Here is a 21,849-nt window from a genome sequence, read left to right on the forward strand (position 1 = left end):
ATTATGTAATTATGTTGATCATACTTGAATAATAACATTGATCCCATTACAATGCAAATAGTTTCTTAACTAATCAACTAGGTAGTTAAGTTAAAAATTAAAAATGAATAAACCCAGTGAGGATTTTAACTTTGCCAAATACAAAGTTCAGGAAATATCTTGAAACTACTAACTTTTTTTTTTTTAATACAAGATAGAATTTCTACTTTGGCATAATCTAAGCGTATATATATGTGAAACTCCCTCCTAGAGACTTGAATCCTACCTCTTGCCCCCCACACCCCACAAGCATTTATACTTATGGAGTGACTTGTGTGCAGTGGTTGAAACCACTAACTATTATTTATTACTTTATGAAAGCTAATAACTACTACTACAGTACTACTTTTTTTTTTTTTTTTTTTGAGAACCTACTACTGTATTGCTTTGCTTGCTTCTTTTGAACATAATACCACAAAATAAATAAAGGACAAAACTGAGGTACAATATCTTATGTGCTGTTCCTTCAATTCTCCTTTTAAAATTCAGTCATGTGACTACTTAACTAAAAAATACACTTCATTCCATGAGAAAAAATTCACATGGCAGAATCTTAAAAGGGGAACCTAAGGAACAAAACCTATATACTGTACCTAAGTCTTGCTCATAAATAAAATAAAATAACCCCACACACTGTAACACACCACACATTCAGTCATTCACTACGTGTACTTAAGAGTCTTTTTAAGGTTCGTTTTGTTGGAAGAGTAGAAAAGTGGGAGGATAAAAGTATTTTAGTTTTGTCTCATGGTGTTTGGTTTGGGATGAAAAAATAGAGGGATAAAAAATTAATTTGTTTAAATTTACTTTTATGCCTCTACTAGATTTAAAGAAGAAAACGAATGGACTTGACCAAAAAAAAAAAAAAAAGAACAAACGAATGAAAAGTATAGAAAAAAATAGATCAAAGAAGGAAATTAAAAAAATAAAGTAGCAGTTGAACAGACAACTATAAAACGGAAAAAGAAAACCAAGGGGGAAAAAAAGCACCAAAGAAGAAACTAAGCAAAACCCAGTTTGCTTATCAAAGTCAAAAAAAAAAAAAGAAAAAGAAAAAAAAAAAGGCAAAACTAAAAACCTAGGTAATGTTAGAGCAACAACACAAGGATGCTTTAGTCCAAATTTGTTCTCTCCAATTTTTTCCCCCTTTTTTTTTTATGGAGAAAACTCTCGAGCGGCCATGCCCCGCCAGTTTTTTTTTCCTCCCATCCCTTCAACCAAACACTCACCAAAAATGTTCTCTCCCATTTTCTCTCCTTTTTTTTTTTCATCCTCTCTAACATCCACTCGACCAAACATAATCTTAGTCTTTAACACCCCACCACTCATCATTCACGTAGGAAATGCTATCATATTTCAAATAGAGACAGAAAAAAAAAAGTCTAGGGAAAAAAAAATAACAGCAACAACAAAGAGACCAGAGAGGAGAGACACAAGATCACAAGTTGCAACATGCTATTGAAATAGCATCCCACTGTGCCTATTTCTAACCAGTTCCTGATGTTTACACTTTAGGGATTGCCCCTAAAGCGAAAGAATGGCTTCATCCCTGCCTGCTAGATTCACCTACAAACAAGTAACCAATGAACCATAACTGTTATCCCAACCCCACAAAAGTACTAGTGAGCATTGAGTTAAGCATGTGAGATTTTTATTTTCTCTAATATATGAGCTTTGGTGAATTTGGGGTTTTGGGATGGCGGTTTGTGGTTTAGGGTGTTAATGGAGAATATGCTACTTCATGTCAAGAAAACCTGTAATAAAAAGACTACAGGATAGGATATTGGTAAGTAAATTCATTTATTTATTTAGGGACAATTTTAGGATTTTATTTATTTATTTAATGTATCCACAAGCTTTAAAAAATGTTATAAGTTTCAATTTTTAACAAAATCCTAACATTTGGCCTTATAATTTTTTTTGTGCGGAAATAAATATAAAATAAACAAATAATTTATATATGATTCATGTATATCTCATAATCTTTTTCATGCATAGATAGGTGAGATTGCACCCACTCACAACATTGTGATTATATCTTAAAATATATATTAATAAGAAATATCTCCATTAAGATATTGATGAAAAATGTTTATATATATATATATATATATATATATATATATATATATATCAATGCTTATTAAGTGCATTTGTTAAGATTGGGTTTTTAATTTAAGTCGTTAAACTTTTTTTTTTAAAGAGTTATAATATATTTAGTGTTCGCTTGGCAACAATAGCGGAGCTTGTTGGATTGTTTCATAGACAATGCATTCACCTACCCTTTATAATATATATAAAAGGGGGAAAGAAAAACATTTTTAAATATCTTGATTTTACTTACTAAAATCTTGAAAATATATTATACGTGTTACAACATATTTGGGACTCGTGAAATATCAATTACTATAGTTTTTTCATTGATGTGCTTGATAATAATTTTTTCCTTTTTTAACTTTTAAAATTATTTATTTATGTACAATTTTAAAAAATACATTTTTAAATGACAAATATGCTTTTGATTAGAATTTGTGACGTGTCTTTATGTTGGAACCTTTTTTCCTCTATTTTGTATGTGTTTATTTTTTTTTAAAAAATTCCTTCTCCTTTCCCTCTACTTTGTTTGTGTGTTTGTTTCTTAAAAAAAAAAAAAAAAAATTCCAATGCAACAAGTAAATCTAATAACTTTCCAAAAAAAGAAAAAGATTCTAAATAAGAACAAGCAAAAAGCTACGTCTGAAATGGCTAATATTTGTGGAATACTGGAATCCTAAACTGTGGGCCAAATCAGTCGGCAGTTGGCAACTTACTATTATTGAAAAAAGGGAACAAACCCAATAATTCGGTTGCAAATTTGAGCAAAAAAGTAAACACCAAACAGTCATAATACAGTGTGATGTACGAAAGCTACTGGTTGAATTAAAAGCACTACCCCCACACATACATACTCCCAAACAAACGAAGTTGCAGTACAGAGAGAGAGAGAGAGAGAGAGAGAGAAAGAATATTCGTGAAGAAAATGGCCATCTCTGACTCTGACAATTCCTTATCGGAGGAGTCTCAAACTCCGCTATTGGAAGGTACGGTGGCCGGAGCTGTTGACTACAAAGGCAACCCTGTCATCAGAGCCAACTCCCCCGGCTGGAGGTCCGCTTCTTTCATGATAGGTATAGTAAAAACTCGCACTACCTGTGTGCTCGGAGCTCATTTGAGGTTGTAGGTAGTAGTGATGTGTTCCATCTATTGTCTTATAATAATTACTGACAGCTTACAGCAAAGAAAGTTAATGAATAAAAAGGTTAATTACTTTATGTGTTTAGGTGTGGAAATGGCGGAGAGGTTTTCATACTTTGGAATAGGCTGCAATCTAATAACGTATTTGACGGAGCAACTAGGACAATCCACAGCGACTGCAGCGGAGAACGTGAATGCGTGGTCTGGGACCGCGCAGTTGCTGCCTCTATTGGGTGCATCGATCGCTGATTCTTTTCTCGGTCGCTACCGCACCATCGTCATTGCAAATCTTATCTACATCCTGGTCCGTCTCCCTCAGTCCCTCTCTCTTACTTTTTTTTTTTTTTTTTGTTTGGAACCGCTGAAAACTGAAAACTAAAAAAACTGTAGCAAAATAATTTTTAAATGAGTAAATAGTATCGTGGACCCATTTTTAATGAAAAAATTGCTGAAAAATGAGACTTGTAGGTCTCGTGAACAGTGCACGGGACCCACTGGTGTGCAGAAAAGTCAAAAATCATGGCTAAAAAAAAAACAAAGAAAAAAGAAAGGCTTGAAACGCCAGCTTGGCACTGTTCATAAACCTAAATGCACTGTTCATGAACAATGAATAATGCAAGAGGTGCTGTCCAAGAAAAAAAAAGCCGAAACGTGTTTTCAGCAAAACGTGGACGCAATAATATAGCAAAATTATTTTTAAAGGGTAAATAGTGTCTTGGGACCCATTTTTAATGAAAAAATTGCTGAAAAATGAGGCTTGTAGGTCTCTTGAACAGTATATGGGACCCACTGGTGTGCAGAAAAGTAAAAAATCATGGCTTAAAAAAAGAAAAAAAGAAAGGCGTGAAACGCCAGCTTGGTACTGTTTATAAACCTAAATGCATTGTTCATGAATAATGAACAATGCAAGAGGTGCTGTCCAGGAAAAAAAAAAAAAAGGTTGAAACGCATTTTCAGCAAAACGTGGACGCAATATTTTGAATACAAACAGATACTTGACCGGTTCTTTTTGGATGTGACCACCTTTCTTGCTTTGTTTGACAATATATCGTTTCTATCCCTCTAGACTAGGGATGGCAAAGGGTGGGCAAGGCTAGATGCCATATTTACCCTTGCTCTGCATAGTTTTGTCTTACCATTTTTTTGTTTTATTTCGCGAAACTTTACTTCGTGTTAATCTATCACATAACTCGCACCCCGCTCTACACTTATTACAAGTTTTTTTTTTTTTGGTAAAGATTATAAAACTTATTTCATTAATATAAATATACTTAAAATTACAATTAAATTTACTATATAAAATCAAACTAATTTTTAGTAAGGATTAAATAATATATTGTCTAAAGTGTTTTATAAGACAATATCATAATAAAATAAGAAGTTTTAATATTAATATTGCATTTAAATACTTAGAAATACAAATTAATTCTTTTAACACTAATATAGAGCGAGGCAGGGCTAAAAAGTTTAAATCTATTGTTGTCTCATCACCTTTGTAGGGAGGGGAAAACTCACGCGAGGTAGAGCAGGGTGGGGTGGGGAAAAATTGTTATTCCTCTTATATTATTTGTTTGCCATTCTTGGCTTTGAATCCTACTTGGAGGTGATAATTGGCAATATGTTGCTCAATGCAATAATTTTAACTAAGGTTTTTTTTCAATATTTTTTTGGGTTGGAATACATGTTATTGGCAGTTTTCATTTTCTTCGATTTAAATTTTTTTTTATGCGTATTACATGCTTGTTTATAATTATAATTATTTTCATTGTTATTTTTATATTTTATTATCTCATTATGTTCAAACTCATTTTGAAACTTTTACTCGTCTGCGAGATTTTTACCAATTATTTATTTATTGTTAGTAACAAATTTGTCAAAATATTCTTGTTAAGATTTGATTACTTTTTTCAATTTTATTTAAATTTTTAATAAAAATCTATAATATATATATATACACCACTTTTTTAAAAATAAGTTAATAAATAAATAAATTTTATTTTATATTTTATTATTATCATAGGCCATGTTTCATTTAGGGAGTTTCAGACTATGTATCATAATTAGGCCTGTTTGGTTAGGGTGTTTGAACAACAGTTTTCAGTATTTAAATATTGAAAAATGTGGCCCAAAAAAGAAACAACGCATTTGGTAAGAGTGTTTTTTATTAGAGTGTTTAAGTTACATTGCTCATTTTAGGGTGTTTAAAGACTGAATTTAGAAAACTCCTCTTACTAGTTTTTTATTTTCAAACAACGTTCCTCAATAGCACTTTTGTAAATGTATTGAAAACCATGAGACCCATTTGATTAGACAACACATAAACTGACTTCTCTCTCATCAAATAAAAAAAAAATATTAAACTGTATTGTGCTTGTCAGCTATAAAAAAAAAAAAACACAAACACACACACACACACACGTAAGGCTGTAAACGAGCCAAGTTTTGCCGAGTAGTACGTGTTTGAGCTTGGCTCATCAATAAAAATCAAATGCTTAAGCTTGGCTTGAGCTTGAGACAAGCCTAAAAAGAATATTTGAATTCGAGCTCATGAGAATGCCAAAAAACTTGAGCTCGACTTGGTTTGACTTGACTTGATTAATTAGTTAAGCCAAGCTTGAGTTTAATATCAAGCTCAAACTTGAGCTTAAGTCAAGCTTTTTAGCTTGGGATCCAAAAAAATTGCATTATCAAATGCTTATATCACCAAAAATCAAGTAAACAAAAAAATTTAATTGGTAGAAGTAAGTGGTTTCATGTGGACTATGTTATTATTAAGATATGTTTAATGCCATAATAATGAATTTATTTCATAAACATATATCAAGCTATAAACGAGCCTAAGCTTAACATGTTTTTTATTAAGCCCTATTGTTCACGAACAATTTTTTGTGCTTGGACTTGGCTTGTTTATCAAACAAGCCTAAAATTAAGGCTCAAGCTTAGCTTATTTATAAACAAATGAACATAAATGAGCTTTTTATCGAGTTGAGCCCGAATTGTTCTTGAACGGCTTGGTTCCTTTATAGCCTTACACACATACCAAATATATAATTATATTTTTTCACACACTGAAACATATTATTTGAAACATGTTACTAAACATATTTTTTGCTATATGAATTTTGTAAATACGTGTTTTTGTTAGGGTCATATTTTTGTAATTGGCTAATCCTTTGACAAAATGCACTTTGCTTGTAATTGGGTAGATCTAAGATGAGTTTAGTACTTCAAGAAACATGTTCAAGTCAAGTATTAAAAACATGAAGATTGGTCCAAGAAACAAGTGAAGAAAATCTGTTCACTAAGTCTTGACAGATAGCTTAGTAGATGCCTGTTATTGAGATTTAATGTGAAGCTCGATAGATAACTCGACAGCAGCTCGATCTATCGAGAACTACGATTTCAAAATTTTCAGATCTGAAATTCGGCCTAGTCTTCTATATCTGTTTGTGGTTTCTTTTCTCACAACCCTAGACATATATAAAGCTTATTCTTAAAGGCTGTCACACACAGGTACAGAGGCTAAGAGACTTATTTTCTCTGGGTGAAGTTACTGTGTTTGTATGCCATGGGGTTTTGTAACCGAATACTTCCACATCTTTATTGTTGATGAAATGAAAAACTTTGTAGCCAACAACATCTATTCAAATCGTTGGAGTTAGTCACGTACTTGAGATCCGTGCAAAGGGTTAGTCATAAATTGGAGGTTTGTGCATCAAAGAAAAGAATGCTACTACAAGATCAAGTCCAATTGGGTATTAGAGCAAATGTTCAACAATAGGTTGGTATTTCGAGATAGGTCAGGGGTAGTTAGTAAGATTCCTTACACTTGTAACCGTTTGATTGTTTATTAGTGGATTATTGGGAGTGGTGACCTTAAAATCACCTAGTGGGGTTTTTGCCTTGTGAGGTTTTCCCCATGTATCAACAAATCACCATATCTAATTTATTTTCCGTTGCACTTAGTATTTTGGTGATTTTTTGGTGCCTTCACATTTTACATGCAAATTGAACTTAATTAATCAACTTGGGTAAATTGAATAATTAACCCGGGTCAAGCTATCCTAACCCAACAAGTGGTATCAGAGCTGACACACTTTGATTAGGTTTTAATCTTTGCTATGTGATCCATTAACCCCTGTTGTTATGGATCATGGAAAATATTTGATTATTCCTCCTTTATTTAATAGGACTAACTATGCATATTGGAAAGTACGCATGAGAGCTTTTTTACAGTCCTTAGATGAGAAAGTCTAGCTGGCAGTTGAAGTAGGTTGGAAAAAGCTTGAAGAGCCACATGGGATGATACCAAGATCAAGGCGGCCAACTTTAACAGTAGGGCACTGAATGCTTTGTTTAGTGTTGTAACGAATGAAGAATTCAAGAAGATCTCTTCCACTGACAATGCCAAGGAAGCTTGGATTATTCTTGAGAATACTTATGAGGGAACCAAAGCTGTTAAGAACTCTAAGTTTCAAAGGCTCACTACTAGCTTAGAGGAAATTAGGATGGATAAGGATGATTCGTTTGATGAATTCTATGCTAAGTTCAAGGACATAGTAAATTCAGTATACAATCTTGGAGAATAGATTCTAGAGCCTAAGATTGTTAAGAAGATCCTCAAATCACTTCCGGAGAGATCCCATGCCAAGATTACTACCATTGAAGAATCAAAGGACCTTAACTCTATTCCTTTGACAGAACTGATTGGGAACTTGCAAACATATCAACAAGGGTTAGCAAGGGTTAGCAAAGGTGGCAAAGGCAAGAACATGGCCTTGAAGACCAAGAATGATGACAATGATGAGTCATTTGATGATAGGGATACTAAGCTAAAGTCATATATCACCAAAAAATTCAAGAAATTCATTAAAAATGTGAATGTCAAAGTTGGTGATAAGGATCGTAAACAGATTGCTTTCTCTCAATATAAGTCCGAAGACAGGGGCAAGAGAGAATCCAAGGATGCTGGTTAAGGCAACGGTGTTCTTGCTGGACTAAAGTGCTATGGGTGTCATGGATTTGGACATATGAAATAAGAGTGTCCTACATACCTCAAATCCATTGGCAAGAGCAAAGCCCTAGCGCCCACCTTAAGTGATTCAGAACCAGAAGTAGATTCCGATGAGAGTGACCAAGAAGGGATTATAGGTGCTTTTACAACTACTGTTGAGTTTACTAAGGGAGAAGTAGAGGTAGTTGATGAGGAAGAAGAGCTGATCGAGTCAAAGTTGGAAAATGTGGATGATTAGGATGACATCCACACTGCTTACACCAAGTTGTACAAGGTTTATGAGAAGTATGAGAAGCTCTATAGGTTAGTCACAAGAAAGCTCAGTGAAGTAGAGTTGGAACATGAGGAACTCTCCCCCAAGGTTGATGAAGCTAATCAGACTATTGGAGTACTGAGATTTGAGAAAAATCTTCTTGTTGAAAAGACCCAGAATATGGATGCTGAACTGTTTTAGGTTGGAGCATAACTAGAAAGAACTTCAAGTGCCAAACTGGATGAAATGCTGATTTTTCAGAAGTCAACATTTGACATAACAGGTCTCGGGTATGATCACTCTTTCTCCTCTTGCAATGCCTCTCTAATGCTTTGAATAGAGTTATTTCTGTTCCTCCTATTAATAATGATAACTCTGACAACAACGAGGTAACTGGTATTAAAACTGAAAATGTAAGTGAGGATAGGAGTGATAAGGGAAAATCCATTTTAGGAGCACCCCCTAAGGTTAGTAAGAAAGGGATTAAGTAGAAAAATCATTGCTCTACCAACAAGAAGTCTCCACCAAAGAAGCCTCATTTCTGTCACAACTATGGAGCATCTGGGCACATTCGTCCAAATTGCTATAAGTGGTTATCCACTCAACAAAGTAAAAGCGTGTCATCTCTGGGGAATCAAAATCAACTCCAACTCTTTTTAGCCCCTCTTGGTGAACTTCTTAAGGTGGTCATGCTTCTTTCCAACTTCTACAGTTTCAACTCTCCTCCTTATCCATTTGGAAAAGAGTTCATGCAAAAGAAAGGATCTCCATCCAAGTCTCCTGTCTGAAAGGAAAAAGATCCAAAGTGATTTCTCCTCTTTTTTGATCTCTTTCATGAACTGTGTTGTGGTTTGAGTTAGTCTAGTTTTGATGCTTTATTTGCTTATTCGTTTGTTTGTTTGTTTCTGCTTTGTTCTAAGTTTTTATAATAAAAAGAGAAAAATCAGAAAAATACAAAAACAATGTGTGTTTATGTATACTGGTACTTGTGTACTTTTGATGGCCTTTGAAGTAAAGTTTCCCAACTTTGTATTACCTGTAACTTAGATGAGAATCTTAATGCAACTAGAAATGTGAGCATTGTGGCTCGTTTTATGTGGTTTGTATGACTTGGTTGATCTCTTATCTTTTATATCTTAAATCACTCTTTTTGACGAGAAGGACTAGAAAATCCTAAGAGAAATGCATAAATAACAATTTCACCACTAAAACTTGTCAATCATAAAACATCTGTGTACAATTCATAAAAGCCGTGTTCGATAAATTGTAGCACTTGTACAGCAAATAAGGATGTTTAAGCTTACATAATTGGGTAGTTTTCTTTTCTCTTTCTTATATGCCCATGTATGATATGCTTAAAAGAAAAAATAAGCAAAAAACTTAAAAAGCAAAAATAATCAAAATGCTTTTAAAATGGTTGTAAGCGTGTTTCTAGAAGATGTGGGAGTTATATGATGTACCTCGAAGGTGATAGTCTTTATCAAATAGTTTTGATTGTGTGTGATTGTTTTTGATCCTCCTATATCATTACTTTTCATATAATGATGTACTTACTTTCTTGCAAAAGTTTCACACACAACACACATATTCTTTGCTACTTTTGATACTATTGTATAGGTACAATGTGATTTGGTTGTTACAAGGAATACATGTGGTAGTATATGCTTTCTAAACTGTCCTAACTTGTTTTGAAATAAAATTTGGTTAAACATGTTTAGTGTGTTTTGATCTAGAAATGCTTTGCATCTAGAGTTGAGGTTGTGTTTCTGTGCTTAACATGCACTTTGAATGCTTGCTTTGATGGTTATCTTGGTTGCATTCATCTTGTGTTGTTTCTCCTCCTCAAAATCTCTTCTTTAGGGCTCTCGATAGATACCTCAATGCTTGTTCGACACCTCCTCAATACAAGCTCTTCTATCGAGATTTCTGGGTTTCTCTCAATACCTCTCGATCTATCGAGCTTTTGTTCTTGATAGAAACTCGATACCTCCTTGATCTATCGAGCTGCGTTTTCTATATATACTTTGAGGTCCAACCCAATTTTGTGCAAAATCAAATATCTTGACCTTTCTCTCTTTTCTCTCGACCCAAACCCTATTTCTCTCCAAAATCCTTCTTCCCCCTTCATTTTCGACCTAATCCAAGTTCAAATTCATTGGTAAGTGCTCTCAATCTTTCCTTTTCTCATTCCTCATGCATTTTTATGCATTTAGACCTAGGTTTTCAAGTTTTTGGGAATTTTGGGGGGGGGGGTTTTGTGTTTTTGTCAAATTTTGTGGGATGGGTTTTGTTAATTTGATCTCACATGATCATGCATTGCATTCTATGTGCATTATAACAATGTTTCATGCATTCTAGGATTGTGTGACCGATTAAACACTGTGAGTACAGTTAGGTTGGATTGGGTTTCTACCCATAATGCAATTTTTTTTTGCACATAACATGTTTATGCATTTTCATGCATTGCACATTTCATTTCTTTTCTATCCTGTGCCTTGCCTTCTGTTGTGACTCTGTTTCTCTCTTATCTCTCTCTCTCTCTCTCTCTCTCTCTCTCTCTCTCTCTCTCTCAGTTAGTCTTCTTACCAAGGCACCTAAAAAACCCATTCCGTCTAAATACTCGATTCGTTGTGGTTCTTCTTTGTCTTCTTTTCTTCCCTCTAATTTTGTTTGGTTCCGTGATGAAAAGGCACGAGATGACTTCTTTGAGAACTTTTCTGATTGGGCGTTCATTAGGAACGCTAGGTCATTCTGTTTGATTTTTTAGACACTCCTCTACCTGGTGCGTTTATCTCTCGAGGATGGACTTCTTTATGTGAGAAATCCTCGAGGTGTCTCGATGTGTTCATACAGGAGTTCTACTCCAACTTGCACACCATCGAAACCTCTGTACCTAGGTTTACTACGTTATTCTGAGATACATGTATCGTAGTTACTCCAGAGCTCATTTCTGAGGAGCTACGTGTCCTTAGGGTGGATCGTCTAGATTACCCTAGTCATTGTTGTCTCTCTTCCATCTCTAGAGACGAGTTGGCCTCACTCTTCTGTGAGAAGGCCATGTTGTGGGGAGGTACCCTTAATTTCTCCATAACTGACTTTGTTAAGGGTCCACAGATCCTTAATATGGTGATGACCTTTGTACTCACTCCACGGTCTCATTATAACGCTATCAACGAGCCTCGTGCTCATTTTCTTCTTTCCCTCATGAAAGGCCTCTTTATAGACTTTCCATCACACATGATAGAGTCAATTATAGATTTCTATTGTGACACGGCTTCAAGTAATAAGCTCATCTTTCCTTCGGCTATCACGTGTATCCTCACCCACATGCATGTCACTATTCCTCCCACTCCTCACTTCTATGTCATGGGAGTCATAAGTAAGGAGTCTATTCGACGGAGTACAACGCAACTTGCTGCAAAGCGGCCGCGTGTGGAGCCTAAGGATGCAGCCCCAACAGATCCTACAACCCCTTCCTCTCGACCTTCTTCCTCTTCTGCCCTTCTTCCTCTTCTTGGGTAGCTGTCTCCCTTACTGACATCATGGAGCAACTTCAGCACATGCGTGCTAATTTTAGTAGCCATCTTAACCATCTATCCGATGAGATGTGTTAGATGAATACCAGAATTGGTTGCATTGCTCGCCGCCAGTCTCTCCTTGGTGGTTTTGCGCCCTCACCTTCATCGAAGCATGTTGAAAAGTTTTCTTCTTCAGACAGCGAAGATGATGATGATGATGCTTCTGGCTCTAAGTCAGATGATGAGATGACAACCTTTCAGTGATACACCATTTGTCACTTATGACAAAAAGAGAGAGTAGTGTTGTAGATGAAAGTAGTCTAGATGTTAGGGGGAGAGCTGTCATAGGATATACTAGATAGGGAGAGAGTAGTTTTGAGTGTTTTAAAGGGATGTAGTGAGGTTTTGATGCATTTATCATTACATTTACCATGGTCTTGTGACCACTTTTATTACATACATTGTACTTCTTTGATATATGAGATGATGTATGTTTTCTTCACCTTTGTCTCCCATGTGTTGTTTATTTTCTATCTTTATACACATGTTTCTTCTTGTATACAACTTGTTTATGTTTCACACTTGATGCCTTGATGAATCTTGTTTAAGTGTTTCAGTTAAAACAAGTTGCAAGTCTACCATACCTTGATCTCTCTTTTTGCAACGTTTTCAAGAGCTCACTGTAAAGATTAAACTTATGTACTTTTGTAAATTATGGGATAGTTGTGTTAGACTTCTCTCATAATTATTTTTTATGGTTTTGTCACGGATTGCCAAAGGGGGAGATTATTAGGGTCATATTTTTGTAATTGGCTAGTCCTTTGACAAAATGCACTTTACTTGTAATTGGGAAGATCTAAGATGGGTTTAGTACTTCAAGAAACATGTTGTTCAAGTCAAGTATTAAAGACATGAAGATTGGTCCAAGAAACAAGTGAAGAAAAGTTGTTCATTAAGTCTCAACAGATAGCTCGACAGATGCTTGCTATCGAGACTTAATGTGAAGCTTGATAGATAGCTCAACAGTAGCTCGATCTATCGAGAACTATGATTTCCAGAATTTCCAGATCTGAAATTCGGCCCAGTCTTGTATATTTGTTTGGGGTTTCTTTTCTCATAACCCTAGACATATATAAGGCTTATTTTTAAAGGACATCATATATGGATACAGAGACTAAGATACTTATTTTCTCTGGGTCAAGCTACTATGTTTGTACGCCATAGGGTTTTGTAACTGAGTACTTCCAAATCTTCATTATTGATGAAGTGAAGAACTTTGCAACCAACAACATCTGTTCAAATTGCTAGGGTTAGTCACGTACTTGGGATCCGTGCAAAGGGTTAGTCACAAATTGGAGGTTTGTGCATCAAAGGAAAGAAGGCTACCACAAGATTAAGTCCAATTAGGTATTGGAGTAAAGGTTCAACTGTAGGTTGGTATTTCGGGATAGACAAAGGGTAATTGATAAGATTCTTTATACTTGTAATTGCTTGATTGTTGATAAGTGGATTCTTGGGAGCGGTGACCTTAAAATCATCTGGTGGAGTTTTTGCCTTGCTAGATTTTTCCCATTTGTCAACAAATCACTGTATCTAATTTATTTTCCACTGCACTTAGTATTTTGGTGATTTGTTGGTGCCTTCATATTTTGCATGCAAATTGAACTTAATTAATCAACTTGAGTAAATTGAATAATTAATAGGAGTCAAGCTATCTTAATCCAACAGTTTTCGCAACACTTTTTAAACCACAATTTTCACATCATTTTGAACAATGATACTAAAAATCTCCAACCAAATAGGTCCTAAAAGCATATTGAAGAGAGCGAGACGTATATTTTGTGAAATATCGACTGTATCTTGGCCACAACTCAAGAAATAGTGAATTATATTGTGCAAATTTGATACCTTTATGCCAAATGTGATACTCAGTGTCCGTTTGAATACAACTAAAAATTGAAAACACTGTAGTAAAATAATTTTTAAATGTGTGAATAGTACCATGAGACCAATTTTTAATGAAAAAGTTGCTGAAAAGTGATATTTGTGGGTCCCGTGACGCAGAAAGTCAACATTCATGGCTCAATAGTGTGTGAACAGTGCACTCAACAATACATGAACAGTGCACTCAACAATACATGAACAGTGCACTTGTCCCCTAAAGTTGAAACGTGTGCAGAAAAAAAAGAGCAAAACGCAAACGCAGGTTCATTCACCGGATCCAAACGCTCACTCATTTATGATCAAAAATTGTTCTAAGTACTGTAGCATTTTATGATAATGAAGGTTCAGATGAATATTTTATTTTGTCAACACAATCGTCTCATTTTTTTTTTTTTAATAATTGGGAATCAAGGTCCACGGTCATTGGCTTGAGGCATTTTCTCTACCACTTATTATCCTAAAAAGTCCTTTGTTCAAACTAAAATATAAAATAATTTTTAATAGTCTCAATTGAAGTAGCATTGAATGGCTGTGTGAAATAGAAAAAGGCTGAAAGCATAAACATGAAAAAGGTTCTAAACAAATCAGACTAGTGGAAGTCGATATAAGAATTCTGTAAGATTGCAACTTACAGAATGAGGGTTTCTAAGAACCTCTCTGTGATTATATTTTGGGTCATCCTTTTTGGTAGTGAGCCAAGCTTTTTTCCACCGGTCATTTTCTCGTTCCAAGCTTTGTTGAAGATTACTGTGAGGCTGGGTCATTGACATCCCATTCACCAAACTTTGAGAATGGTCTATCAGTTTCCGCCATCTTTTTTCCCTTCTTTCCTTTTCCCTATTTCTATAATCTGTTGATGATTCCTTTTCCTTTTGTTTCCTTTTCTCTAGTGGCAACTAAGCGGAAATGAAGAGTTGGTTGGGGTTCAATGAATTGGACACAATATTTTGATGAGATAATTTTACGGTTCATTAATGTTAAACTCCTTGGCTTTTATAACATGCAGCAAAATTAAAAAGTTCAATTAGACATGTGCACAAAATTGGATTCTAATTTATAATTTAATTCAATTTTTCTTAACTTTGGTTTTAAATATATGATTAGTGTGTATAGCTCCGTGCATATGAACGGGTACAATTTAAAAAAATTACAATTATACGGTTCAAATTATACATGGTATTAATTTACACTTTTTTTAAATCATACTGTGCATGCCCAAAGTCGCCGTTGACACAATAAGGGGCTCACAACTTATTTGTATGTGGGTAATGTGCTCAGTCCTACCAAGCGAGGCCTCAAACTAGTGATAGCGCTCTCCTTCTGCTCCCCTGAATTTCCCAGTATGTCACCTCACTCTTGCTCTCTTTGTTTTAGCCTCTCTTTTCTCCCTTCTACCCCTAAAAAATCCAACCCCTTTTCCCTCTGCTTCGACCTCCTTTTATAGCTCTCCACTAGTGGGGTGACTATCATTTCTTTCCCCACTTACTCACGGATTCCCATATCTACCAGAATCCCAAGGGATCCTCACGACTTCAAAGGATTCTCTTGGAACTTGTTCCAAACGTCGGACAATGCTCGAGAGTGGATTCCTTTCAAAAGTGTTGGTTCCCAGGGACCGACCCTATTGGGACCGCCCATAGATTTTCTTTGTGGTCAGCTCAGGCCACCGACCTTTGAGGAACCTCTAAGGAACCTTTCGGCCAATGATTGGGCCCTTGTGATGAAGCTTGGGGTTACCTCTCCCTTGTGTGTCAGGCCTGCATTACCTAATGGGTATTGGGCTTCGTGTTGGGATTTGCCCAGGTGGGCTAGCCAGGTTCCTTGGGCCCGACCCTCCCACAATAGCCCCCACGATCCTAGTTTTGCATAGTAGGGATAAGATCGGGGTTCGACTATCTTATGGTCGATGAGCCGGTCACCGTCTAGTCCCCAGGGGTGGAGCGTTCGTATCTCAGGTAGACCAACAGACTGCCTTTTAATGCAACGGATTGGACAACCTGCCCCATTTAGAAAAGACATGCCAGGCTTGGCACATCTAACAGCCCAGATGATCTGACACTTCGTTTACCGAAGCACACATGATGCGTAATGATTGCACGCATTTATTGCCATGTGACAGTTACCATTAATGGCTCTCCTGCTTCTATAAATACCCACCTCGATTGCTAGGCTTCTCTTTTCTCTTTCTTCCTTTTCTGTTTATCCTAGTGCAACTATCTTCCCTTCGTTCTTAAGCCTTCATCTTCCTTAAGAGACCACTCTCCCACTTCCACAAGAAAACAGTCTGTTAGTCTCTTTTCCCTCTCCTATTTCAATTTAAATTTTGACAATTATGCCTTTTGCTTATCTTTTAAAAACTAAGGAGAATGTGGCATCGTTCAAAGCTAGGTTTAACATTCCTAGAGACGTTGAAATCTCATACTGTGACGAGGGTGATATAGAAGACCAAATGTGACCATATGTAGTATTCCTCCCCTTGATGTCTATCCTAGAGGGCGGGGCTAGGTTCCTAGTAGACCCTTTATTACTCAGGACTCTTAGTTTCTACGGCTTAAGCCCCGACCAATGTTTACCTAACTTTTATAAGGTAGTGAGCTGTATAGGGCAACTCAACCGTTTGTATGGTTTGAGCCTTACCTATCATGACATTAATTTCATGTACTCCATTCAGGGGAGTTTAGACCTTGGGTATTATCTTCAAACCTAAAGCACCATGGTTCGGCTGATATCCTGCCTCCCCGATTCCAATAGGAACTCGGCAGGAGAATTTGTGAAGGTTAGTGGCAATTGGCTGAATGGAGAGTTGACTTGCCCGACCTCACCCTGCCAAATAGGTTGGTACCTCCTTTTTTAGACCCCGCTTGTAACTTGTCCCCCCCTTGTGTGTTTAAGTACTTTTGCACAGTAGCCATTATCTAAGTTATTTTTCATTAACTTATTGTTGTCACCTAGATTTAGTTTTTCAAAACCTTTTCTAATCAGGATTGTTCTCGATTGTTGTTTCCAAGAAATTCCAACCGGACAAAAGCGTCTTGTAAGTTAAGGAGCTTAACTTCATTCTCCGCTTCGAGTTCTCTGTGCACTTCGACGGGCAGTTAAGGGCTTCCCACCTAATTCTGGGTTGTGTGCCCTTTTACACGAGCTACTAGGATTCGTTAAGCGCCCTCATGGTCGGCAGCCCGTTACAATCTTACTTGGACGTAAGGCTACCAGGGTTCTTGCCACGTGGTTTAAAGACTGGGGAGCCTGGACAACTCGGTCCTTAAACTACCAGGCACAACTCTCTCTAACTAATACAGGACGATTCGAGGAACACGGTCTTTTAGGGTAGGGCAGTCCATATTCCCTTGGAGGCTTCGAGCCTAGAGTATCTCGTCGAGGAGGATCTAGTTCGCGAATTACCGAGCCCCGTCAGATCCATGCTACCATCTCAGACAGCAGCCATGGTCCAAAAAAGGTCTATGGCACTGGACCGCTGGTTCTCGGCTTCACGGGTGTCGGGCGGCCAATACCCTGTACAGCCCACTCCCAAGAAGACAACCCCTCCAGCCTCCTAGAAATGGAAGAAGCGCCAAAAGGGTGATAGTGGCACTGCAGTTGTGGGTGGTACCCCTCCCGCTTAGCCTGTTGCATCTCTCTCCGGTCGGGAGTCTGCCTAGACAACTGAAAAGACCCCTTGAGAGACTTAACTCGTGAAGCAACCGGTATTGATCGGCTCCCAGGTTACGGCTTCCTCCTTGGGCTCGACAACCCCTTGGGAATGTACTTTCTATCTAGGGGATGAAGCTTTTCCCTCCAGCTTGTACCTCTGAACTTAGAGGAATGGTGAGGGGGGACACGTGTCCGACAGCCTTGGATAAGCCTTACTGCTCCTGGCTGACACAGAGCACTACACCAGCTGTAAGGACGATGACTTGGTGCTAAAGCTGAAGTGGCACACCATGGCAGTATGTTATGTTCCTGATATTCTCATTACTACTCTACTTTCATTGCCCTCGGGTTCCCCTAAGCTTTTAAGGTATGTTTTTATTGCTAAGTGTTGTTAATTGGTTGAAATGACCTGATTGTATTCTTAATGTCACAAGTTGCCCAACTGACCCATGTGGTGGAGGGTCGGCTGAAAGCCTAGGAAGAGGCAGATAAGGAGAAAGCCCTGAAGCAGGTGGCCGAGGCTAGCCTAAAGGAGAAGACCTCGGGGTTAAATTTTATGGAGTGGCGTGTAACGAATGTTGAGAAAGCCTTCGAGGCCGCCGAGCAGAAGGCCAATGAAGCCTCTAGCAAACTTGGAGAGATCGAATTTTTTTTTTTTTTTTTTTACAAAGGTGGTGAAAAGGCCCGAAAGCAGAGCTTTTATGACAAGGGCTTCAGGCACGCTAGAATTTAGCCGGGCCTATGATATTTCAAGCCCGAAAGTTCAGGTTCATGGAAGGTTAGATGGCAGCCGTAAATGCCATTGGGATGCCTGCTGATTTCCCCTTTAGGAACGCCAACCAAGTCCCTCTTCCCAAGGACTCTACTGTTGGGGCCCAAGCTAGAGATGAGGAAGAGGAAAGCAGTGATGAAGAGGAAGGTGTTGAAAGCTTGAAATCCCAGGAGCTCTCTCGGTAAATTGATTCTTATGTGGTAGTGCTCGATGAGGATCAACCGAGGACTGAGACCACTGCTCCCGTCTAGGCTGCTCAGCTACCAACCACCACCATCCCCTTGCCAAAGAACCCAACAGTCGGGTCAGTAGCACCTGCACCAACTTCCCTGGCCAGCACCACCCCAGGACTTTAGACTTAGGAAACGAATTTGTAACCTGCTTTTGATTTGTAACATCTAGTTCTTGTTGTTTGTTTATTTGTTCTCTCTTTTTTTTTTTTTTTTTTTTTTTTTAATCTTCAAGGAAATTTGTATAAAACTATGAGCTTTAACTTTCTATTTATTACGTCGAGTTTACATTAGAAAAAGTAGCGCTCCCTGATTATTTTTATCAAGTCTTTCTCTTCTAATTTTTTTTAAAAACTCAGTAGCATTACTCATGGCTTTGTGATTGCTCTATGATCAAGATATTTGGTAGCAAGATCAGGCCCATGCATCATAATAAAATTTCATTTATGTGTCATTGCTCGATGACTCTACATGTAATCCACATTTCTTATAATTCACTGCACCCGTGCTTGTTTACAACTCAAAAGCACCCTTGCGTTTAATAGGAAAGGCACAACCACATCGTTAGCCCAAATAAGGAAACTATCATAGTTACAAAGCACATTGTTGAGTCTCGTTTTTAATGCAAATGTCAAGGCCAAGATTGGCTTCTGTCCTTGGTAGAAGTCACTAAGGTTTCCATTTGGGGGTCAGGCCGAGCCAGACTTTTGTTCTTAGAAAAGTTTATTAAGGTTTCCATCTGGTTGGTGACCGGGGTCAAGCTATGCCAGACTTCTGTCCTTAGAAAAATTTATTAGACTTCTGTCCTTAGAAAAATTTATTAAGGTTTCCATCTAGTCAATGACCGGGGTCAGGCCGGGCCAGACTTCTATCCTTAGAAAAATATTTTAAGGTTTCCATTTGGTCAGTGATCGGGGTCAGGCTGGGCCAGACTTCTGTCCTTAGAAAAATTTCTTAAGGTTTCCATTTGGTCGGTGACCGGGGTCAGATCGGGCCAGACTTTTGTCCTCATAAGAGAACGGGTGTGGAATAACCGCGTAAGAACTCCATGGTACTCCTAAATCATTAATGACATCCAAATAGATAAAACCACATAGTTCCATTATCTTTGCTAACTTCCAACCTAAAATCACAGTTTCATACATCCCTTTACATTCATTGGTAATATTTCTTCAAATTTCACTAGTAATATTTCTTCAAATTGTGGACATTCCATGGTCTGGGCAAGGGTTTCTCTTCCAAATCTTCCAAATAGTAGGCTCCCGTTCCTGTTGTAGTTGTCACTCGGTAGGGCCCTTCTCAGTTCGGGGCCAATTTTTTGGCACTCAGATCCTTTGCGCTTCCAACGGCCTTCTATAGAACAAGATCCCCAGGCAAAAAATCTCGAGGCTTGACCTTCCTGTTGTATCCCTGAGCCAACCTCTGTTGATAGTCAGCAAGTCGCATAGCTACCATGTTCCTGTGTTCCTCCAAGGCATCTAAGCTTTTGATCATGTGTTCTTCGTTTTGTCCCTGTGCGAAACTGGTAATCCTACAACTTAACAAACTGATTTCCACTAGCACAACCACTTCAGCTCCGTAGGTCATAGAAAAGGAAGTCTTGCCTGTCAACCTTCTGGGCATTGTTTAGCAAGCCCATAACACATTCGGCAATTCTTCAACCTAGTTTCCCTGCACACCTTCCAGTTGTTTCTTGAGGCCGTTCACAATAGTCTTATTTGTCGCCTTGGTTTGCCCATTACTCTGTGGGTAGGTAGGGGATGAGTACTTGTTAATTATGCCAAAGTCGGTATAGTAGTCTTAGAAAACCTTACTATCAAACTACAACCCATTATTAGATACCAGCGCCCGGGGGACCCTGAACCTCGGGACAATGTTCTTCCAAACAAACTTTTTCACATCGACATCTCTGATATTTGCTAAAGCCTAAGCTTCCACCCACTTAGTGAAATAGTCTGTGGCCACTATCACATATCTTCTGTTTCCCGAGGCCCGAGGAAAAGGTCCGATTATGTCAATCCCCCACAATGCGAAAGGCTAGGGACTAAGAATAGGGTTAAGATTTCCTCTTGGAAGGTGGAGCAGGGCCACGTGTTTCTAGCACTGATCACACCTTTTGACATACTCTATTGCTTCTCATTGCATACTTGGCAACCAAAATCCTAGGGTCATGGCTCGGTGTGCGAGTGATTGGCCCTCCAAGTGGCTACCACACAATCCTTCATGGAGCTCAACCAAAAGATCGGCAAATTTGCTAGGGTGAAGGCATAAAAGATACGGCCCACCGAATGAGCGCTAGAATAGCTTCCCATCATTGGACAGCCAAAAATGCGTCGCCGTCCTTCGCACCTTTTCGGCCTCTTTTACATTTTTTGGAAAGGTTTCATCTAACAAGAATGCTATATAAGGGTCCATCCAGCTCAACTCTAACTCCAATGAAGTGACCACCATTAACGGCGACTCTGTGCTCCGTTGCTCCAACATTTCTATGGTGATCATTCAGGGTATACAATTGTCGAGGGAAGATGCCAAGGTGGCTAGGGAATCAGCATGATTGTTCTAATTCCTAGGCACTCTTATCACTCTAACCTTCTGGAAACCTGCCCATAAGCTCTCAAATGTCCGCAAGTATTGCGACATGCGGTCGTTCCTTGCCTCAAAGCTTCCCTCAATCTAACTTACTACCAACCTTGAATCTAAGTATAACTCCACATCTTGAGCCCCGAGGCTCTTCATTGCCCTGAGCCCCGCAATGAGGGCTTCATACTTTACTCGTTGTTTAAAGTTCAGAAGCCTAATCTGAGGGACTTCTCCAGCTTGATACCCTCAGGCGATATCATCACAATTTTGACCCCTGACCCCCTCGCATTGGATGCCCCATCAACAAACACTTTCCATTACCCCCTCTGGATCTGACATACTCCCACTACTCTCGAGGGAGGAGGGGTGAACTCGACCACAAAGTCCGCAAGTACTTGTCCCTTAACAGAGTTTCTCAGCCTGTAATAGATGTCGAACACCCCCAACCTCACACCCCATTTCGCTATCAAAACCCACACTATGTGAGCTTGGAAGTAATGGGACAGTTTTCTCATGGCATGCACCAGGGCCAAGGCCATTTTTTCCAATGGTAAGTATCGAGTTTCCGCATCCACCAGGGTCTTACTAAGGTAATACACGGGCCTTTGGACTCC

General features: G+C 38.1%; 1 protein-coding gene across 2 annotated transcripts in view; it reads left to right on the forward strand.

The window, feature by feature from the left end:
• The first annotated feature begins 2,974 nt into the window (after window positions 1-2,974).
• Window positions 2,975-21,849, forward strand: part of LOC142639119 (protein NRT1/ PTR FAMILY 5.10-like) — a 39,019-nt gene continuing 20,144 nt past the window's right edge. Inside the window, exons 1-2 of one of the 2 annotated variants that reach the window (XM_075813226.1) lie at window positions 2,975-3,206; window positions 3,360-3,577. In XM_075813226.1, coding sequence (XP_075669341.1) covers window positions 3,059-3,206; window positions 3,360-3,577 — 366 coding nt within the window. In that variant the 5' untranslated portion in view covers window positions 2,975-3,058. Of the gene's footprint in view, window positions 3,260-3,359; window positions 3,578-21,849 lie in introns of both variants that reach the window. The other variant, XM_075813234.1, reaches the window with a different exon arrangement.

The sequence above is a fragment of the Castanea sativa genome, chromosome 1 (assembly GCF_040712315.1).
Source record: "Castanea sativa cultivar Marrone di Chiusa Pesio chromosome 1, ASM4071231v1".
NCBI lineage: Eukaryota > Viridiplantae > Streptophyta > Magnoliopsida > Fagales > Fagaceae > Castanea > Castanea sativa.